The sequence below is a fragment of the Zalophus californianus genome, chromosome 9, assembly GCF_009762305.2.
Source record: "Zalophus californianus isolate mZalCal1 chromosome 9, mZalCal1.pri.v2, whole genome shotgun sequence".
NCBI classification, from domain to species: domain Eukaryota; kingdom Metazoa; phylum Chordata; class Mammalia; order Carnivora; family Otariidae; genus Zalophus; species Zalophus californianus.
Window position 1 is genome coordinate 110,435,741 of NC_045603.1, and position 21,930 is coordinate 110,457,670.

Below are 21,930 nucleotides of genomic sequence, written 5' to 3' on the forward strand. Positions count from 1 at the left end.
AAGGAACAACAGGTGTTGGTGAGGATGTGGAAAAAAAGGAACACTCTTGCACTGTAGGTGGAAATGCAAACTGGTGCAGCCATGGTAGAAGACAGTATGGAGGTTCATCAAAAAGTTAAAAATAGAACTATTCCATTATCCAGTAATCCCACTACTGGATATTTACCCAAAAAAATTCAAAAGGATACATACACACCAATGTTTATAGAGCATTATTTACAACAACCAAATTATGGAAGCAGCACAAGTATCCATCAACTGATGAATGGATAAAGAAGAAGTGGTATATATGCACGGTGGAATATTACTCAGCCATCAAAAAGAATGAGATCTTGCCATTTGCAATAACATGGATGGAGCTAGAGAACATAATGCTAATTGAAATAAGTCACTTAGCAGAAAGACAAATACCATATGATTTCACTTACATGTGGATTAAAGAAACAAAACAAACAGGCAAACGTGGAAAAAAGAAGAGAGACAAACTAAGAAACAGATTCTTAATTATAGAGAACAAACTGATGGTTACCAGAGGGGAGGAGGATGGGAGGTTGGGTGACAGAGGTGATGGGATTAAGGCGTGCACCTGTTGTGATGAGCACCGGGTGATGTATCAACAATTCTGTTGAATCACTATACAATCACTAAATAAAAAATAAAATAACAAAAGTTGAGTAAATCAGAGATCTAATGTACAACATGGTGTTTACAGTTAACAATACTGTTGTGTACTTGAAATTTGCTAAGAGAGTAGATCTGGAGTGATCTCACCACAAAAAAAAAAATTTAAGACAGCTAAACCTCAAATATCAAAAGTGAGTGTCAATAGTTAATAGGAGTATCATTGTAATCATAATTTGAATCTTCCATCTGTCAAAAAAAAAGGCTTTTCTCAACTAAAAAATAGGAAATTATTCTTTGGAACATATCCCTGTCCCTTTGAAATTTTTAAAAAAGCTGTTCATAAACAATTATTTAATTATATCCTAGTTTCCTATTTATTATAGAAGCTACATAATCAAACTGAAAGATTTTAAACACAGATATTCAAAGCCAGCCATGTCCAATAGAACTTTCTAACAACAACCACATTGGTTACTAGGCATTTGAAATGTGGCTCATGTGACAGCAGAATTGATTTTTTAATTAAATTGAACTCAATTTTAAATTTAGTAGCCACACATGACTAGTGACTACTGATTGGACAGTGCCATTTCAAACTATTAAAAATTTCAAATAGGAGAAAGCTGACTAGACTATTTGATTTGATTTAGAAACTCTATGTACAGTATAATATCTGAACCATTATCTTACATGCATTACTAAGTATATACCAACTCCTTGTTTTGAATTCTATTAACTCTTATATTTTACTTACTTGGCTTTAGACAATGTGGTCCTCGAGGAGTATTTAGACTGTTGTTTAAGGTGATTTTTCCGTGCTTCTATTTTTTGCACCTGTTTTACTACTTGTGCAATGTTTAAGGTTTTGTCAGGTGCTGGAAACTCTACCTCTAAAAAAGTTTGATCTTTACTTATCTAAAATGATAAAATTAGCCAGTTACTTAGGAAATACCCATTTGCTCCTATACCTCAAAGAAATGTCATCACTTACCATATTTAAATAATTTTTATAATACTCTTATCTATAGCTATAATCGAATACTGATATTTTATAAATATAATTTTATGAGTAATTACCTAGCAACAGAATGATAGCTAAGTGTTGACTTTTACATGTCAAAACTCAATCCAATCTTCTGTTTATTATCTAAATATGTAAGAATTTTAAACAAGGTCAATAATAATTGAAACAGGATCAGTCTTACCTATGATAAATATGGAAAGACAGTAATTTGCTCTCAAAAGCAATACCTTCTACTACTAACTCCCAGAAGTTAATATATAAAAGTCTATGAAACTGGCACCCTTTGGTCTGTCTGGGAAAAACTGAGACCCATTTGGGTGTCTCAAGACTTTTAGAATAGACCAAGCTATAGAATAATGAGCAATCAGGAGAATCAGTAAGATCCACAGAATAATATGATAGACCATAACTGATATTCTAGGTATTAAGTCTATTTAAAGAAAGCTGAGCAAGATGAGTGCCTCCCCGCTAACAAAAAAAAAAAAAAAAAAAAAAAAAGGCACAATGAAAGAAACACAGAAACAGCCAATATGTGTAGACATAAGCAGAGAAGCAACTGAGGTTAAAAAAAAAAAAATTTTTTTTTTTTTTTTTTACAAAACAGCAGAGATCTACCTATGTATATATACACTTCCAACCCTAATGAGGGGAGTGGAAGTTAAAAAAAAAAAAAGAAGAAGAAATAGTAGTCAAGACATAGACCTAAAACCTAGCAAAGAGAAATTCTAGCAATGGGATTTAAAAGAGACTTCATTTTAGTAATGCCTACTTGAAATGGAATTAGGATATAATAGCAGGAAGTATATACTGGGCAATGAACTACAAGTCTGAAATTGAGGGATGCAGAACAAGTGGAAGGGAAATAGGAGATGTATGGAAACTCTATGGACAAAGGCATGATCCCAAAAAGAGGACATAATTTGGTATATCAGATATATCGCCAAATGATAAATGGAGTCTAAAAGTGATGTAGCCAGTTATCAATTTATTGGCTCTCATCTAAAAATCCATTCTTCATTGTCCTGCTTATAACAGTGGAACAATTCTCTCTTGACAGGTATCATGTTAACCTTTATTGATAGAAGGTCCTAGACACTACAGAAAGAAGCAGCTTTCTTCCTAACTCTGTTACCTCTGTCTGCTTAATCCTAGGACACTGCATAATATAAACCTAGTAGAGCACACTCCAGAAAGTTTCAACAGCACCACCCCCATAGGTGTCTTCCTCACAAGGTCCCTGGCATGACTCATTCCCTTGGGCAGCTTCTCCCAGAACTTCTTAGCAAAATCTACCAGTGCAGAACCTCCCTCTGGGAAGCTTTCTAGCATACCACCCTTGTAGGCAGCAAGAGGTATAGTACCTCCCTGGAAGATGGCTTTTCCCAGCACCACAGAGGATGGCTTCCCAATGTACTGCCATCATGGGCAGTTTCCCAGTAAATCCCAGTTCCCACCAGCATGGCACCCCAGCAAACTTCTCTGCCACTCAGTGATGACAGCTCCTCCTTCTTCACAGGTGCAGACCTTAGCCCTGGGTGAGGAAGAGGGTAAGGATAGGGGTATTAAGATTTGTTCCTTCCTTAAGTGCTATGCTTCCATCCTATCATTAGAGGCTGCTCTTCATACTTTCTATCCCTGTATTCTTTACAGTTGTCTTTATCACTTATTCTCCTGTTATAATAATTCTTTATATTAAACTTTCCCTATTCAGATTACTGTGTAGTTTTTATCTTTTGATCAGTCCCTAACTGATACATTGTATTTCCCATTAGGAATTCAATTTAAACTTAAGTCCTTTCTGGGAGAAGAGATGATGTCACAGAACTAAAGGAATATGGAATATGGAATAGACAATGACATTATAGGCTATAAGATTTCATCAAAGAGACACACTGGGCACAGGTTCCAGCAGAACAACTCTGAAGCTCATAGGCTACATGCTTACCCTACATTTCTCTGCTATGGCTTACCATACATTATGAAGGCTTCCACATATATCTTGTTAATGCAACAAGACCACAAGCATATAAACCTGCATGTACTAACAATAAAATGTGTCAGCAATAAATATGAGATTATTCCACAATTCTCAAATGTTAGTGTACATAATAATCCTCTAAAAATCCTATTAAAAAGTGGATTCCTAACCTATATACACACAAGAAAACTTAAATTCAGTAAGTCTGACTTGGAGTTCTGAAATGTGCATTTGTAACAGGTATCTTGGGTGATATTTAAACATGATCCATCAAATATATTTTAAGAAACACTCATCAAAAGCCAGAAGATAATACACTTTGGCAATGTATCTGATACACCAAATTAAGCAATTATTCAAAAGAATTAATTATGGCTCTAAAAACTAAAAAATTTAGAATTCCAGATCAGAAGTTTAGTTGTATACTGAAGATTCCTCTTGATGAACATAAATGCATAAATCAGGATTTCAGGAATACCAGAAATGATGGTAACTGGCCCTAAGATGTAAATAGATACAGAGAAAAATAGACACATAGGACAGCTCTTTAGGTTATAAAATCAAAAGTACTCAGGAATGTACTGAATATTAGGAAATTGAGTTGTCAAGGTAAATCACCACACTTCTGGTTTACCCAAATGAATAAATACTACTACCATTCACTGAGATAGGGAATACTGGAGGAGGTATAAGTTTAGGGGTAAAGAATTCTTGGTTTTGACTCTGGGTTTGAGGTGAAATAGTCTAGAGGAGTTCAGAGGACAGTTTTGAGCAAGAGGGGTATATTTCTAAATTACCAGTATAAAGGTAATACTTAAATAGAAAAACTGGTTGAGGTTGCCTACAGGGAGAAGCTCAGAGCAAAGAAAAAAAAGGAAGGCATAGAATGAAATCTCAAAGCATTCCAATATTTACTGGTTAGAAAAGGAAGATGTCTCTACAAAGGAAACAGCTAAAGAGGTAAAACAATAGCCAGGAAAGTGTAATTCACAAAAGCCAAAGAAATAGTGTTTTAAAAATGAGGAAATGATCAACAATGTCAACTATGGCTGAGGTAAAGAAAATTGCCTATTCAATTTAATAGTATAAAAATTGCAGAGAACCATACAGAATGTTTTCTTTGTTATGGAGAGAGAATCCAGTCTGGGTAGGCTGAGAATGCTTTGGAAATAAGAAGAATATATACAGTAAATTGATATCAAAAAAATTTAGTACTGAACCAGTAAAGTATGGCCCTTAGCTGAACTGTTAAATTTTTATGGAAAATCCATAGACAACTCCAACTGTTTTCATAACCCTAGTTGGCCCAGATTAACCTCCTCACTAAGTGCCAATTTACCAGTTAACAATTTTTTTTATAAAAAAAAACTCAACTAGTTTCATTGTTCCTAAACTGTCTGCAAGGCTTTTCTCTCCTCTCTTTTTAAAAATTTTTTTAAAAGATTTCATTTATTTATTTATTTGAGAGAGAGAGAGCAGGAGCAAGGGGAGGGGCAGAGGGACAGGGAGAAGCAGGTTCCCTGCTGAGTGGGGAGCTGGACAAGGGCTGGATCCCAGAACCCGGAGATCATCACCTGAGCCGAAGGCAGACACTTAATGAACTGAGCCACCCAGGTGCCCCTTCTCTCCTCTCTTTTATAAACCTTGGGTTTTGCCTTTATTCTCCAACAATAATCTAATAACTATTTTCCTCGTGAATAAATTTGCATACAAAATAGTTTTTAAAAGTTGGTTATGAATGGCAAAAGAGAAATAGGCCTGTAACTGTAGGGAATGTGGCATCAAATTAGAAAGATATGAGCATATTTAAAACCTGAAAGGAATGACACAATTGATTAGGAAAAGCTTAATATACAAGAATGATTAATCAAATTTCTTAAGATCCAAAACAAGAATGAGTTTTATGTAGGAAGAGGAATAATATCTGTTGAACAAGAGGAAAGGAGTGTAGAATGAGCATGGATATAAATAAATTTTTATCTGATAGCAGATAATGAAGGAGTTCTAACTGGTGGCTTGTATTTTCAAGCATTTTAAGTGACTGGCTGACAGTGAAAATGAAAATGGGACAGAGGGAATGTGGGTTTGAGATGATAGATGAAAAGGATTGAAATTCATTTTGGAAATACAAAGGAATTGCCAGGCAGTATTTGGAATAATTATGTCTAATAACTGCATCATTTCATCAGTGTTTCACAGCTAAGCTAAAGGCCCAAAGAGTAAATAATTGCATTTACTCAAGGTTAAATTTTGTTAGACAAGTGCAATGAAAAAAGCAAGAGGTAAAGGAGAGTAGGAAGTTAAGAAATTCACTGTTATTAAGTACATATTCTCCAAGCTGAAAAGAACAATGAGTAAAAAAAACTACAGGAAGGTTAAGAAATGAATGCACTAGTGGTCTTGATAAAGTCAAAGAGTGACCAGAATAGTATTTAAATAATAACTGATAAGAGAGAAATTTGTAGTTCAAGAATAAGTTGCCTGAATTAGTGATTTTTAAAATAAAGCAATTTGGTTAATGATAAGGTTTGGAGTATGACAAGAAGTGAGGTTCAAAGGTAAAGAAAGACACTAGTTCTTGGGAGATAAGTCAAGGAACTGAGAGGCTAGGATTTGGGATGGGTCTTCACATTGACAGGACTAAGAATTAAAAGAGGAAAGTGAGACAAATCCATGAATAAAACAGAATAAAAAGAAGTTGGTAGATGAAAGTAAGAAGGCAGAAGGCAAGCTAGACTGTTCAAATTGCAAAGTATGCATTTTACAAGAGGGGAGAACAGTGGACTTCACCTCAGTTCTCCATCTGTGGAAAGATAATGATCAATCTACCATAGTCAAAGAAGAACTACTAACACTCTTTCAACATCAACCATATCTATCCTAAAGCAAATAGTATACAGTCCATAAAAGTCTACTCTGGAGCCAAAGGTAAAATAATAAGAGGGTCCTAGGAGATAGTTACAATTTCTATCTTTACTTTTAAATTTTATATCCCAAATAAATGAACCTATTTAATTTAAAGTACCTGGGATTCAAAAGTGTCTAATTGGACTAAACCAGAGCATAACCAAGGGAGAACAAGAATCATTCGATAAATCACTGAGGCTACCCTAGAAATCATTCTGCTATATTAACAGCATAGTCTTTCCCAAAATAGAATTAAAAACCCTTAAGGTTAGAGACCACTAGCTTTCAAAATGGTCATAAAACATCTGAAACTCTAAAGTACAAAAAAGAAATCATTAAAATAACATTAAGTTTAAAGAAAACCGATATATAATTTTATAAGTAGATTGTCATATTATACATGCTTTTTTAAATACAGGAGAAGTGTTTAAGTTGGTAAGTTTTCTCTTGTCACTTACTCTTCTATGTAAATTAGGAAAGAATGATAATTTAATTTTAGGAGAAAGAATGTGTCAAACTCAGAGAATTCCAGATACATGCAGGAATGTAGTGTGTAATCACTGAGAAACATTTTGTTCTACCCATTTGTTCCTTCTCTATCTAAATTAAAAGGTTATAAACAATGATTATTCAAAATTTTAATATCAATTTAATTCACAGTTAAGAAATGTTATACTTACCTCTTCCATCTGATTGACCTGTTGCTGAAACCACTTAAAAAAAAAAAGGAATACTTATTGGCAAGTTATTCAAACATATAGGTACGCGTGAATGCATTTTTGTGTGTGTGTGTGTGTGTGTGTTGTGTCTTCATCTATCACGTTAGCCCTGAACCAAACATCATTATCCTAGGGTTCAGAATGGGGCTAATGCAACATACAGCTCAAACATAACATTTTTAAATATGTATAGTAGCAAGTTTGGGAATTCTTTTTACTTCCTCAAAACTTAGAAACCTCTTCATTAATATGTATTTCTGTATTAAATGTTAGTAGGTTTAAACTGTAGTATATTGAACATACCTTAAAAAGAGATTCCAAAATCTGGAAGATAAAGTTTTAATTAAAACATTTAAAAAATAAAAATTCTTCATAGTGTGTGATGTAATAAGTCTCTATAATTCTCAGTCAGAAAAATTCACAAATTACTAAAACTATAACTTTATAACCCAAAATCATAATATGTTTATAATTACAGATATAGTTTTTAGTATATCTTGCATAGATAATTCTAGAAAAATTTCCATCTTTATAGATCTATATTAGGGTACCCCAAAATAATTCACATATATGATTTCATATATTTTCTTAATATAGATAAGGAAAAAATTAAGATTCCTCTTGGAAGAGATTTTTTTTCATATAGCAGAGAATATAGTAATGAAAAGCATTATCATAAGAACATTATCTCCTCAATGAGACTTTGCTCTGATAACAGGCCTAAAAATCAAGATATAAAATATTATACTACTACTTGATATTTTTGATTGAAAATGCAAAGAACTGGTTTGGGAGATTGTGACAGAAATTGAATATCCAAAATGAATCATACAATCCAAAATACCAATATTTAACACTTAGAAAATGTAATGTTAAAAATGATTATGTTTGCCACACAAAATAAAAGCCCATTCTATCATATCCAGATAAGAGTTTTTAATCACTTTGTTAAAGAAAAATATTACTACATTCATTCAGGCAATAAAAAAAAAGTTACTTAACTAAAAAATCAGGCTAGTCTAAAATTTCTCTTCTGTCACACTAACTCTAAATCAATAGTTCAAAAATTGTGGTCCCACAATCAAAAGCATCAGCATCACCTAAACAAAGATATTCATTGGCAATGTAAACTCCTAGGCCCTACCCCACTCAACTGAATCAAAAACTCTGGGAGTAGGGCCAGTAATTTGTGTTTTAACTAGCCCTCCAATTGATTCCACTGCATGCTAAAGTTTGAGAATCACTGTGCTAAGTAATAAGAAATCAGAAATCTAAGCAAAAAGGGCTGAGATAATCAAGAAAACATACCAAAGTAAATAAATATCCAAGACTGAAGGAAAATATTTTCAGCTACATAAGGATTTAGAAACTAATGTTCACTGAGGCATACTACCTTGTAATAAACTCATTCTTCCCACTATCAAAAGAGATTCCAAGGTTCTCAAAACCTCTTTTCCTATCTCAGAAGATGATGGGAAACCATCATATATCAATTCATCCACTCATTAGAGCCAGAGTTCAACAACTATTTAAACCACTAAAAGCCTGGAGAACAAAGGCTTTCTCAACTACTGAGATATCAGTTCTAGTAATGTTAAATCTAGAACATTATTGATAAAAGTGGAAACAGACCAGAAGTGAGAAAATCAATTTTAGGCAAACACTAAATAGAAAGAGAAAATTCTATGAAAATATGGAAGAATATATATAAAGTTCCCCAGGAAAATATTAAACTTCCACTCTAATTTTAAAGATATTATCATGTAAGTGTGAAGCCAAGACAAAACTATTTTCAGAAATTCAAAGGCTCAGAAATGTTTTCACCACACATTCTAACCTAGCAAACAAAAACGAAATTTATTCTTAGAAAAGTAAACACAAGAAAAACTATAGGCAAGGTAACCAATAAATACCCTCCTCTTTTTGTTTCAACTTTTAATTTAAATTCCAATTAGTTAGCATATAGGGTGATATTAGTTTCATGAGTAGAATTCCGTGATTCATCATTAACATATTACACCCAGTGCTCACCACAAGTGCCCTCCTTAATACCCAACACCCATTTAACCCATCCCCCTGCCCACCTCCCCTCCAGTAACTCTCAGTTTGTTCTCTACAGTTAAGAATCTGTTTTAAGGTTTACTTCTTTTTTCCCCCTATGTTCATCTGTTTCATTTCTTAAATTCCACATATGAGTAAAATCATATGGTATTTGTCTTTCTCTGACTCACTTATTTCACTTAACATAATACACTCTAGCTCCATCCATGTTGTTGCAAATGAAAAGATTTCATTATTTTTTATGACTGAGTAATATCCCATTGTGTATATATACCACAACTTCTTTATCCATTCATCAGGAAATGGACCTTTGGGCTCTTTCCATACTTTGGCTATTGTTGATAATGCTGCTGTAACATAAACATCAGGGTACATGTCTCCTCCCCTTTGGATTAATATTTTTTTTATTCTTTGAATAAATACCAAGGAGTGCAATTGTTAGATCGTAAGGTAGTTTTATTTTTAACTTTCTGAGGAACTTCCATACTGTTTTGCAGAGGCTGTAATTCCACCAACAGTGTAGGAGAGTTCTCCTTTCTCCGCATCCTCACCAACATCTGTTGTTTCCTGTGTTGTTGATTTTAGCCATTCTGACAGGTGTGAGGTGATATTCATTGTAGTTTTAATTTGTATTTCCCTGATGATGAGTGATGTTGAGCATTTTTTCATGTGTCTGTTAGCCATCTGAGTAAATACCCCACTCTTAAAAAAAATTGTGGCTAATGGGGCTGTCACTCAATGCCACTGTCATAAAAGACTTCCTGAGAAGATGGCATAATATTTTTAAAAGTGAAATAATAACCTGTAACCAAAATTCCAGATAGGCATATTGTGTCACTGAAGCCAAGAGAAGTCCTGAAAGACTGGCAGCTTTTGCCTTTGTTTTATCTAGCTCAAAACTCTCTCAAGGCAAAAAACAAACAAAGCAAAATAAAAACAAAAGAACAAAAAACCCAGCTAAGTAGAGGGCATTCCTCAACATTGAAAGGCAAATAAACAAGCTACAGTTCCCTGAGAAAAATATTGCCTTTGTGGCAAATAATATACATGTCAACAGCCTAGAAGAAAAAGCTGGGTAAAGAGTTACTTTGGAAAATAAGGATTTTGAAAAGATCCCATATATAAGGGAGAATCTAGTAAGCCATACACTTACCCAGGCCAAGACTCATGCTCAGAAAAATATCTGAATGAACATTAAACTTCCACCTTTGGCTTATCTTTATCTCAGAGCAAGCAGAAAATGAAGGCTAACTCAAAATTTGTAAACAGCCTGGCTAAGCTTTGAAGGAGTGCCCCAACACAGAGCCAATCTTAAAGGAACAGGAAATTTTTTTCTCCTTTTCTTCTTTATTTATTTGTGTGTGTGTGTGTGTGTGTGTGTGTGTGTGTGTGTGTGTGTGTAGCTCAAGGCATTTAAGGAAATCTTTCTTAAATCCACCAGCTGACCACAAGCAACAGGAACAGAAGCCTGAGAGACAAAATACTTAATCAAGGAATATAGACTTTCAAAATAAATAGTTAGACTTCTGGTTTCCAATCCAGCATGCAAGGAGCCTGGATTAGTCACACTGTCCTAACAATAAAAGCTGAATGAACTGGAAATCTACAACTCTTCTTATATCTATCACAGAATTGAGGTCGCTGAACAAATCACAGCACCAAAAATTAAAGAGACAAACAGGTGATACTGAGAATCAGAAATTATCAGAGCAGAACTCCATGAGAACAAACCTGAGGAACTAGCAGTGGGATAAGAAAACCCAAACTGTAAGTGAATTGTTGGAAGCCCAGCATGGACAAGTTCAAGAGTTAAAAACTTCAGTGGGGGCAAGTTCTGAGGAGCTTTTTTAAAAGCTGAGCATACTCTTAACCATATTACCTAGCAATCATTCTCCTTGGTGTTTAATCAAATGAGTTAAAAACTTATGTCCATGCAAAAGCCTGCACACAGATGTTTATAGCAGATTTATTCATAATTACCAAAACTTGGAAGCAAACAAGGTGTCACTCAGTAAGTGAATAGATAAACTGTGGTACAACTATACAATAAATTATTATTCTGCACCAAAAAAAAAAAAATGAGCTGTCAATCTATGAAAAGACATGTAGGAATCTTAAATGCATATTACTAAGTGAAAGAAGATATTCCAACGATATGACAGTCTGGAAAAGGAAAACTAAAGATATAAAAAGATCAGTGGCTATCAGGGGTTGGATAGGGAAAGGAAGACGAATATGTGGAGCACATAGGATTTTTAGGGCAGTGAAACCATTCTATATGATACCATAATTGTACATACATATCATTTTACATTAGTTAAAACCCATAGGATGTACAACACCAAGATAAAGCCTCATGTAAACTATGGATATTGGGTGATGATGATGTGTCAGTATAGTTTCATAGATCATACAAAGATACCACTCTGGTGCATGATGTTGATAATAGGGACAACCCATGCAAGCATAGGCATAGGGAGCATATGGAAACTCTCTGTACTATATGCATTTCTGCTGAGAACATAAAATTGTTCTAAAAATGAAGTCTATTTAAAAAATAGTAGTTTAGAAAAGTCACTAAACAAAAATAACAAAATTTAATACCCAGAGTTACCACATAAAATATTCAAAATATCTTGTTTTCAACAAAAAAATTATGAAGCAAGCATTCAATGAAACAAAATATTGTGACTTATTTGAAGGAAAAATAAACAAACAGATATTGTTCCTAAGGAAGCTTATACACTGGACTTAGTAGACAAAAACTTTAAATCTACTGTCTTAAATACACTCAATGAGCTAAAGGAAATCATGCACAAAGAATTAAAGGAAACATGGGGCACCTGGGTGGCTCAGTTGGTTAAGCGACAGCCTTTGGCTCAGGTCATGATCCCAGGGTCCTGGGATCAAGCCCTGCATCTGGCTCCCTGCTCGGCGGGAAGCCTGCTTCTCCCTCTCCCCTTCCCCCTGCTTGTGTTCCCTCTCTTGCTGTCTCTCTCTCTCTCTCTCTGTCAATTAAATAAATAAATAAAATCCTAAAAAAAGAATTAAAGGAAACAAACAGTATTCTAACAAATATAAATAAAGATATAGAAATTACAAAAAGAAACCAAATTCTAGAAATGAAAACAAAAAACTGAACAAAAGTAACAATAACTGAAATGAAAATTTTACTAGAGGGTTTTGATAGCAGATTTGAGCAGGCAAAAGAATCAATTTAAAGACAGACCAATTGAAATTATCCAGTCTGAGAAGAAAGAAAAATGAATGAAAAAAAGGAACAGAGCCTAACAGAATTATAGGCTATCATCAAGCATATCAACATAGACATTATAAGACTCCCAGGAAAACAGAGAAAAGAGGGCAAAAAGAATATTTAAAGAAGTAATGACTGAATACTTACCAAATTTGAGAAAAGATAAGGATTTGTATGTCAAAATCGTAGTAGAATAATCAAAGATCCATATGAAGATACATTATAATAGAACTGTTGAAAGCCAAACAGAAATATAGAATCTTGAAAGCAGCAAGAGAGGAGTATTATGTACAAGAGCTCTTCAATAAGATTAACAGCTGATTTCTCCTCAGAGACTATGGACACCAGAAGGTAGTGTGATGGCATATTTTAAATGTAAAAAAACAAAAAAATACCATAGGTCAAGTGTTACATGTCTGGCAAAATTATCCTTCAGAAATGAAGGAGAACTTAAGAAAAAAAAAGCCATAATTAAATATAAGAAAATTATGAATAAAAATATGTAAATATGACAGCATATACATAAACTGTGGAGGGAACAAAAGGAACAAAAAGAAGTCTTTTTAGAATGTGTTTGAACTTAAATGACCAACAACCTAATAGAGACTGCTATATGCTTAATATGTTATATATGAACTTCATGGTAACTACAAACCCAAAAATCTATAAAAGATACAAAAAATAAAGAGAAAGAAGCTAAATATAACACTACAGAAACTCACCAATCACAAAGAAGGACAGCAAGAGAAGAAGAAAGAAGCAGAGAAGAACTACAAAAATAACCATAAAATAATTAACAGAATGGCAATAAGCCCATACTGTCAATAATTAAATGTAAATGGCCTAAATTCTTCAATCAAAAGACATAGGGTGACATAATGTATAAAAAAATATAAGAACCATCTACATGCTCCCTATAAGAGACTCACTTCACACCCAAAGACACATACAGACTGAAAGTGAAGGAATGAAAATACTGACCCTTACAAATGAAAGCAAAAATAAGCCAGGTAACAATACCTATATCAGACATAATACTTTTAAACAACAACTAACAAAAGACAGAGAAAGGTATTACATAATAATAAGATAAAGGGATCAATCCAACAAGAAGATATAACAATTGTAAACATCTATGCATCCAATATTAGAGCAACTAACTATAAAAAGCAAACATAAACAGACATAAAAGGAGAAATTGATTGTAATACAATAATAGTAGAAGACTTTAACACCTCACTTATATCAATAGATAGATCATTCAGGCAGAAAATCAATAAGGAAATAAGAGTCTCTGAATGACACATTAGACTAGGTGGACATAACACATATATATAGAACATTCCATCCAAAATAACAGAATATACATTCTTCTCAAGTACACATGGAACATTCCCCAGAATAGATCAGATGTTAGGCACAAAACAAGTCTCAATAAATTTAAAAACTGAAATCATACTATGCATCTTTTTCAACCACAATGGTATGAAACTAAAAATCAGAAGAAAAAAAATGAAAAGAACACAAACACATAGAGGCTAAACAACATGTTACTAAACAACTAAGGAGTCAATGAAGAAATCAAAGAAAAAATTGAAAAATATATGGAGACAAATGAAAACACAAATGTCTAAAATCTTTGGGACACAGCAAAAGCAGTATTAATAGGGCAATATACAGCAACACAGGCCTACCTCAAGAAACAAGAGAAAGTTCAAATAAGTAATCTAACCTGACACCTAAATGAACCAGAAAAAGAGCAAACAAAGCCCAAGGTTAATAGAAGGAAGAAAAACTAAGATCAGAACACAAATAAAGACTTTTAATAAAGTAAAAGATCAATGAATGAAACCAAGAGCCCAAGAGCTGGTTCTTTAAAAAGATAAACAAAATTGATAACCCTTAGCCAAACTCATCAAGAAAAAAAAAGAAAAAAACTCAAATAAATAAAATCAGAAACAAAAGAGAAGAATCAACTTACACCACAGAAATACAACAGAAAATAAGAGAATACTATGAAAAATTCTATGTCAGCAAACTGGACAACCTAGAAGAAATGAATAAAATCCTAGAAATATGCAATCTTCCAAAACTGAATCAGGAAGAGACAGAAAATCTGAAGACCAATTACTGTAATGAAATTGAATTAGTAATAAAAAAACTGCCCAAAAATAAAAGTCCAGGACCAGATGGATTCATAGGTGAATTCTGACAACCATTTAAAGAAGAGTTACTACCTATTCTCAAACTATTCCAAGAAATCAGAAGAAAAAGGAAAGTTTCCAAATTCATTGTACAAGGCCAGCATTACCCTAATACCAAAATCAGACAAAGACACCACAAAAAAAGAAAACTATAGGCCAATACCACTGATGAACATAGATGTAAAAATCCTTAACAAAATACAGGCAAACCACATTCAACAATACATTAAAAGGATCATTCACCACGATCAAGAGGGATTTATTCTGGGGCACCTGGGTGGCTCAGATGGTTAAGTGTCTGACTTCGGCTCAGGTCATGATCTCAGGGTCCTGGGATCAAGCCCAGTGTTAGGCTCCTTGCTCAGCAGGGAGTCTGCTTGTCCCTCTCCCTCGCCTCTGCCCCTCCCCCACTCATATGCGCTCTCTCTCTCAAATAAATAAAATCTTTTTTTAAAAAAGTGGGATTTATCCTGGGGGTGCAAGGATAGTTTAATATTCACAAATCAATGTGATACATCATTTCAACAAAAAAAATTAAAAATCATATGATCATCTCAATAAATGCAGAAACAGCATTTGACAAAATTCAACAGCCATTATGATAAAAATTCTCAAGAAAGTGGGTTTAGCAGAAACATACATCAACATAACACAGGCCATATTAAAAAAACACACAGCTAACATCATATCCAATGGGGAAAAAAAATAGAGCTTTCCCCCTAAGGTCAGGAACAAGACAAGATGTCTACTCTCACCACTATTAATTAATTCAACATAGTACTAGAAGTCCTAGCTGCACCAATCAGGCAACAAAAATAAATAAAAAGCATCCATATTGGTAAGGAAGAAGTTAAACTGTTGTTATTTGCAAATGGCCTAATACTATATATGGAAAACCCTAAACTATTAGAACTATTAGAAACAATAAAGGAATTCAGTAACATTGCAGAATATAAAATTAATATTCAGAAATGTGTTGCATTTCTAGCAAGATAGCAGGAGAAATTAAGAGAACAATTCTATTTATAATTACACCAAAAGAAATTATATACCTAGGGATAAATATAACAAAAGTGGTGAAAGACCTGTACTCTGAAAACCATAAAACACTGATGAAATAAATAGAAGATGACACAAACAAATGGAAAGATATTCCATGCTCATGGATTGAAAGAATACTGTTAAAATGTCCATACTACCCAAGGCAATCTACAGCTTTAATGCAGTCCCTATCAAAATAGCAATGGCATTTTCACAGAACTAAAACAAATAATCCTAAAATTTGTATGGAACCACAAAGACCCCAAATAGTCAAAGCAATTTTGAAAAAGAAAATCAAAGCTGGAGGTAGCAGAATTCCAGATTTCAAGATATACTACAAAGCTGTAGTAATGAAAACAAGTATGGTACTGGCACAAAAATAGACTCATAGATCAATAGAACAAAATAGAAACAAAATAGAAAATCCGGAAATAAACCCATGCTTGTATAGTCAATCAAAGAAGGCAAAAACAAAGAAGGCAAAAATATACAATGGGGATAAAACACTCTCTTCAATAAATGGTGCTAGGAAAACTGGACAGCTATATGCAAAAGGATGAACTGGACCACTTTCTATACCATACATAAAAATAAACTAAAAATGGATTAAATACCTAAATGTGAAACCTGAAACCATAAAAATCCTAGAAAAGAACACAGATACTACTTCTTTTTTTTTTTTACACTGACCATAGCAACTTTTTTCTGGCTAGGTCTCCTAAGGAAAGAGAAACAAAAGCAAAATAAACTATTAGGATTACATCAAAATAAAAAGCTTTTGCATAGCAAATGAACCACCAACAAAACAAAAAAGCAATATACTGAATGGGAGAAGATATTTGCAAATGATGTCTCTCATAAGGGGTTAGCATCCAAAATATACAAAGAACTACATAACTCAAAACCAAAAAAAGAAAAAATAAAAGAAATAAAAACACAATCCAATTAAAAAATGGGCAGAGGACTTGAACAGACATTTTTCCAAAGAAGACATATGAATAGCCAATAGATACATGTAAAGATGTTCAACATTACTAATTATCAGGGAAATGCAAATCAAAGGCACAATGACATATCACCTCACAGCTATCAGAATGGCTAGTATCAAAAAGATAAGCAATAACCAATGTAGGCAAGGATGTAGAGAAAAGGGAACTCTTGTATACTGTTGGTGGGAATGAAAGCTGATACAACTGTTGTGGAAAAGAGTATGGAGATTCCTCAAACAAACTAAATTTAGAAATGCCAGTCTCTGGTTTTGATTGAAGAATTTAATCTATATTTATTTATTTTTAAAGATTTAATTTATTTATTTGAGAGAGAGCAAGAGAGAGCATGAATGTGGGGGAAGGGCAGAGAGAGAGGGAGAAGCAAACTCCCTGCTGAGCAGGGAGCCTGATGTGGGGCTCTAGGACCCTGGGATCATGACCTGAGCTGAAGGCAGACACTTAACCGACTGAGCCACCCAGGCGCCCCTTAACCTGTATTTAATGTAACTACCTCCCTGGAATGATTTATTTCTGCCAATTTGTTATTTTTCTGTATATCATACTATTTTAAAAACTCATTTCCTCTATTAATTCCATTTGGTTTAATTAACTTTTTGTAGCATACTCTTTTGATTCCTTTCTCATTTCCCTTTTTTTATATATTTTTAAATTATTTATTAGTAGTTACCTTAGGGTTACAATGAATATCATAAACTTTTTTTTAAAAGATTTTATTTATTTATTTGACAGAGAGACACAGCGAGAGAGGGAACACAAGCAACAGGCAGAGGGAGAGGGAGAAGCAGGCTCCCTGCTGAGCAGGGAGCCCCATGTGGGGCTCGATCCCAGGACCCTGGGATCATGACCTGAGCCGAAGGCCAATGCTTAACCAACTGAGCCACCCAGGTGCCCCCATAAACTTTTAATAGTATAGTGAATTGATGCTAATTTAACTTCAAAATTACACATCTCTGTTCCTATACAGCTTCATCCTCCCTTTCTACTGTCATAAATTAGACTTTTATACATTGTGTGCTCATTAACATAGATTTATAATTACTTAGTTTTATGCTTTATGTTTTTGTCTTTTATATTGTGTGGAAAAAAGTATTCAAAAACCAAAAATACATTATTTTTTGTATTTTTTATTTAACTAGTTACTTCTTTTCTTATTTTATTTGAATATATTTGACACACAATATTACATCAGTATCAAGAATACAACACAGTGAAGGGATTCAACAACTCTGTAACTTATGCTATGCAAGTATAGCTACCATCCAGCACCATCCAATGCTATGACAATGCCACTGGTTATATTCCCTACACTATACCTCTCATTCCCATAATTTATTCATTCCATAGTTGGAAGCGTGTATCTCCTACTCCCCTTCACCCATTTTGCCTATCTGCTACCTTCTGCTCTCTGGCAATCATCAGTTTCTTCTCTGTATTTATAGATCTGATTCTGCTTTTTGTTTATTCATTTGGTTTTTTAGTTTCCATATATAAGTGAAATCAGACAGTATTTGTCTTTTTCTGACTTATTTTATTTAACATAATATCTTCTAGGTCCATCCATGTTGCCACAAATGGCAAGATTTCATTCTTTTTCATAACTGAGTAATATTCCATCACACACACACACACACACACACACACACACACACACTCACACACACACACACACACACACACACCACATCACCATTATCAATTCATCTATCAGTGGACTCTTGGGCTACTTCCATATCTTGGCTATTGTAAATAATGTTGCAATAAACATAGGGTTTCATAACTTCTCAACTTAATATTTTCATTTTCTTTGGGTAAATATTTGGTAGTGGAATTATTAGATCATATGGTGGTTCTATTTTTAATTTTTTGAGGAACCTCCATACTATTTTCCACAGTAGCTGTTAAAGTATAATGAATCTGAACTAATTAAGAATAATTTAGTCATACTTCTTTAGTCATTTAAGTTGGGAGAGATTTTTGTATATTCTTGGTATTTAAAGACTGTTTAAAATTAGAATGTCATAAAATGAAATTTAACATTTTAGAATAATGAGATTTTAGTAGATGAAAAGAAATAACATTTTTTATTCCACTACCATAATTGTTATTTTCATGTTACCACAAAACTATCTGGCAAAAACTTTCTGCTTATTTCTAAAATATTAAAAATTTTTTAAAAATAAAATGAGATTATAGATAATAAACCAGTAGTGGAGATAAAATGATACACAAAAAAATTATTCAACCTAAATTAAGGCAGGATGGGGCACCTGGATGGCTCAGTCAGTTAAGTGTCTGACTCTTGATTTCGGCTCAGGTCATGATCTCAGGGTTGTGAGACAGAGCCCTGAATCAGGCTCCACATTCAATGGGGAGTTTGCCTGAGATTTTTTTTCTCTTTCCCTCTCCCTCTGCCCTTTCCCCCCCGCTCAAATAAATAAATAAATAAATCTTTTAAAAAATTGAAAATAAAAAAATAAAGGCAGGGCATGACAGAGGAACAATACAAAAAAAAAAAAAAAGCAAAATGGCAGTCTTACACCCAAACATGTTATTATTACACTAAATGCATATGGTCGAAACAGTCCATTTAAAGGCAGATATCATCAGACTGAAAATTTAAAAAAAAACAGTTTTTCTATAAGAAACACATTTTAAATAGAAAGATATAAATAGGTTAAGTAGAAGAAATACCATGACAGCACTAATTGTAAGAGTAACTGTATCAGTATCAGACAAAGCAGACTACAGAATGAGAAATATTATCATAGACATATGAGACACTATTTCATAATAACCAAATGGTCAATTCATCTAAAATGCATAATAAATTATTGCATTCAACTAATGACGTTTTGCTTAGGATTTTTACACCTGTTTACAAGTAAAACTGCACTCTAATTTATCTTTATCTAAATGTCTTAGATAGACATTAGGTACAAGCTTTAGGTACAAGAATATGTTAGCCTCTTAAAACAAGTTGGGGAATTATCTGGGTTTGGGTTCTGCCAAAAGCAGATACTGAGACAAGAATTATGTTAAGTAGTTTGTAAGGCAATCCCAAAAAATATGGGGAGAGAGTGGAGAAATCAAACAAAGAATGGTGTGTATAGACCATAAACATGAGTTTTTACTAGGAGCAATTGAGTCTCAATCTCCTGAGGGACCATTTTAGAGCATGTGTGAATATACTTCATACATGTCCACAAAGGATACTTATTCATCAATTCTGGGAATATTAACTGCAGCAATTCCAGTCTGCCAGTCAGGCAAAAACACACAATGTACTTCAGTTAGAAGCTAGCATGAATTTCTGAACTTGGATCAGACAGTTGTTTGAGGTTCAGTGGAACTATTATTGTACCTCTAGTAAACAATTCCACCCCTGTAGGATCACAGCCTCCAATCCCACAGTACCTAGACTTGCAGGGACTGGAAATAAATATTCCCGAAGTGGATCATTGGGAGTGATGAGAAGAGGAGCCAAATCTACTTCTTTGATTCCTGGATATGTGTAACTCTAGTAACTGGGAACATAGCACCACAGTTGGTTCAACACATATACCACATCTTGCTGGACAACACTGTACCCCCCCTTATGTTGTATTATTATTGAGATCAGCCTAAGAACTATTATATATTCCTGGTGAACCAAACCTTTGATCATTGTATGGAGAATCATCTCTAATTTTATTTGCTTTAACTTCTAATTTGTCTAACAATAATAAAGCTATGCTAGCTTTAAGTTACCATATATTTGTTTATCATTTTACTTTCCTTTATTTTTTCTTTAGTTTTTATTATATATTTTGTAGTCACCATGCAGTGCTTTATACCCCAGAACTTCTTGTATCTTTTGATCATCATCACCCATTTCTCCCACCTCTCACCACCACCACCAAACACCACCACCCGCCCTGCCACCTCTGGCTACCACCAATCTGTTCCATGTTTCTTTGAATTACATTTTTTTAGATTCCACATATAAGTCAGATCATACATTGTCTTTCTTTGTCTGACTTATTTCACTTAGCATAATGCGCTCAAGGTCCATCCATATTGCTGCATTTGGCAGGATTTCCTTCTTCTTTATGGAAGAATAATATTCCATTATATATATAGATATCACATTTTCTTTATCCATTCATTGATTGAGGGACACTTAAGTTGTTTCCATGTCTTGGGATTTAAAAAAAAAAAAAGATTTTATTTATTTATTTGAGAGAGAGTAAAAGAGAGGGAGCACAAGCAGGGAGGAGGGGTAGAGGGACAGGGAGAAGCAGACTCCCTGCTGAGCAGGGAGCCCAACACAGGACTCAATCCCAGGACTCTGGGATCATGACCCAAGCCAAAGGCAAACGCTTAACTGACTGAGCCACCCAGGCGCCCCTTTGTCTTGGGCTTTTGTGAATAATGCTGCAATAACCATGGGGGTGCATATATCTCTTCAAGACAATGATTTCATTTCCTTCTGATATATACCCAGAAGTGAAATTCCTGGACCATACTGTAGTCACATTTTTAGATTTTTGAGAAATTCCACATTTTTTTTCCCATAGTGGAAGTTTACATTACCACCAGTAGTACACAAGGGTTGCCATTTCTCCACAACCTTGCAAGCATGTGATCTCTTGTCTTTTTGATGATACTCATTCTAACAAGTATGAGGTGATATCTCATTGTGGTTTTGATTTGCCTTTTCCTAATGATTGGTGACACTGAACACTTTCCATGTACATGTTGGCCATTTGAATGTCTTCTTTGGAAAAAAATGTCCTCTGCCCATTTTTACTTGGATTGTTTGGGTCTCCCCCCAGGGAATCATGTAAGTTCTGTATATATTTTGGATAGTAACCCCTTATCAGACATATGCTTTACAGACATTTTCACCCATTCTGTAGGTTGTCTTTTCATTTTGTTGTTGGTTTCCTTTACTGTGTAGAAGCTTTTTAGTTTGATGTAGTCTCATTTATTTATTTTTGTTCTGTTGCCATTGCTTTTGATATCACATGCAAAAGAATCATTGCCAAGACTGACCTCAAGAAGCTTATCCCCAAGTTTGTATCCAGTAGTTTTATGGTTTCAGGTCTATATTCAAGTCTTTAACCC

At 33.9% G+C, this 21,930-nt stretch overlaps 1 protein-coding gene across 15 annotated transcripts in view; it reads right to left on the reverse strand.

Moving 5' to 3' along the window:
* The window catches only part of CCDC7 (coiled-coil domain containing 7), a 481,360-nt gene that overhangs the window by 414,479 nt on the left and 44,951 nt on the right, over positions 1 to 21,930 (reverse strand). For all 15 annotated transcript variants that reach the window (XM_035729112.1, XM_035729118.1, XM_035729115.1 and 12 more), the window contains exons 5-7: positions 7,556 to 7,576; positions 7,214 to 7,246; positions 1,379 to 1,539 (exon numbers count right to left, since the gene is read on the reverse strand). In XM_035729112.1, the coding sequence (XP_035585005.1) occupies positions 1,379 to 1,539; positions 7,214 to 7,246; positions 7,556 to 7,576 (215 nt within the window). The remainder of the gene's footprint in view (positions 1 to 1,378; positions 1,540 to 7,213; positions 7,247 to 7,555; positions 7,577 to 21,930) is intronic.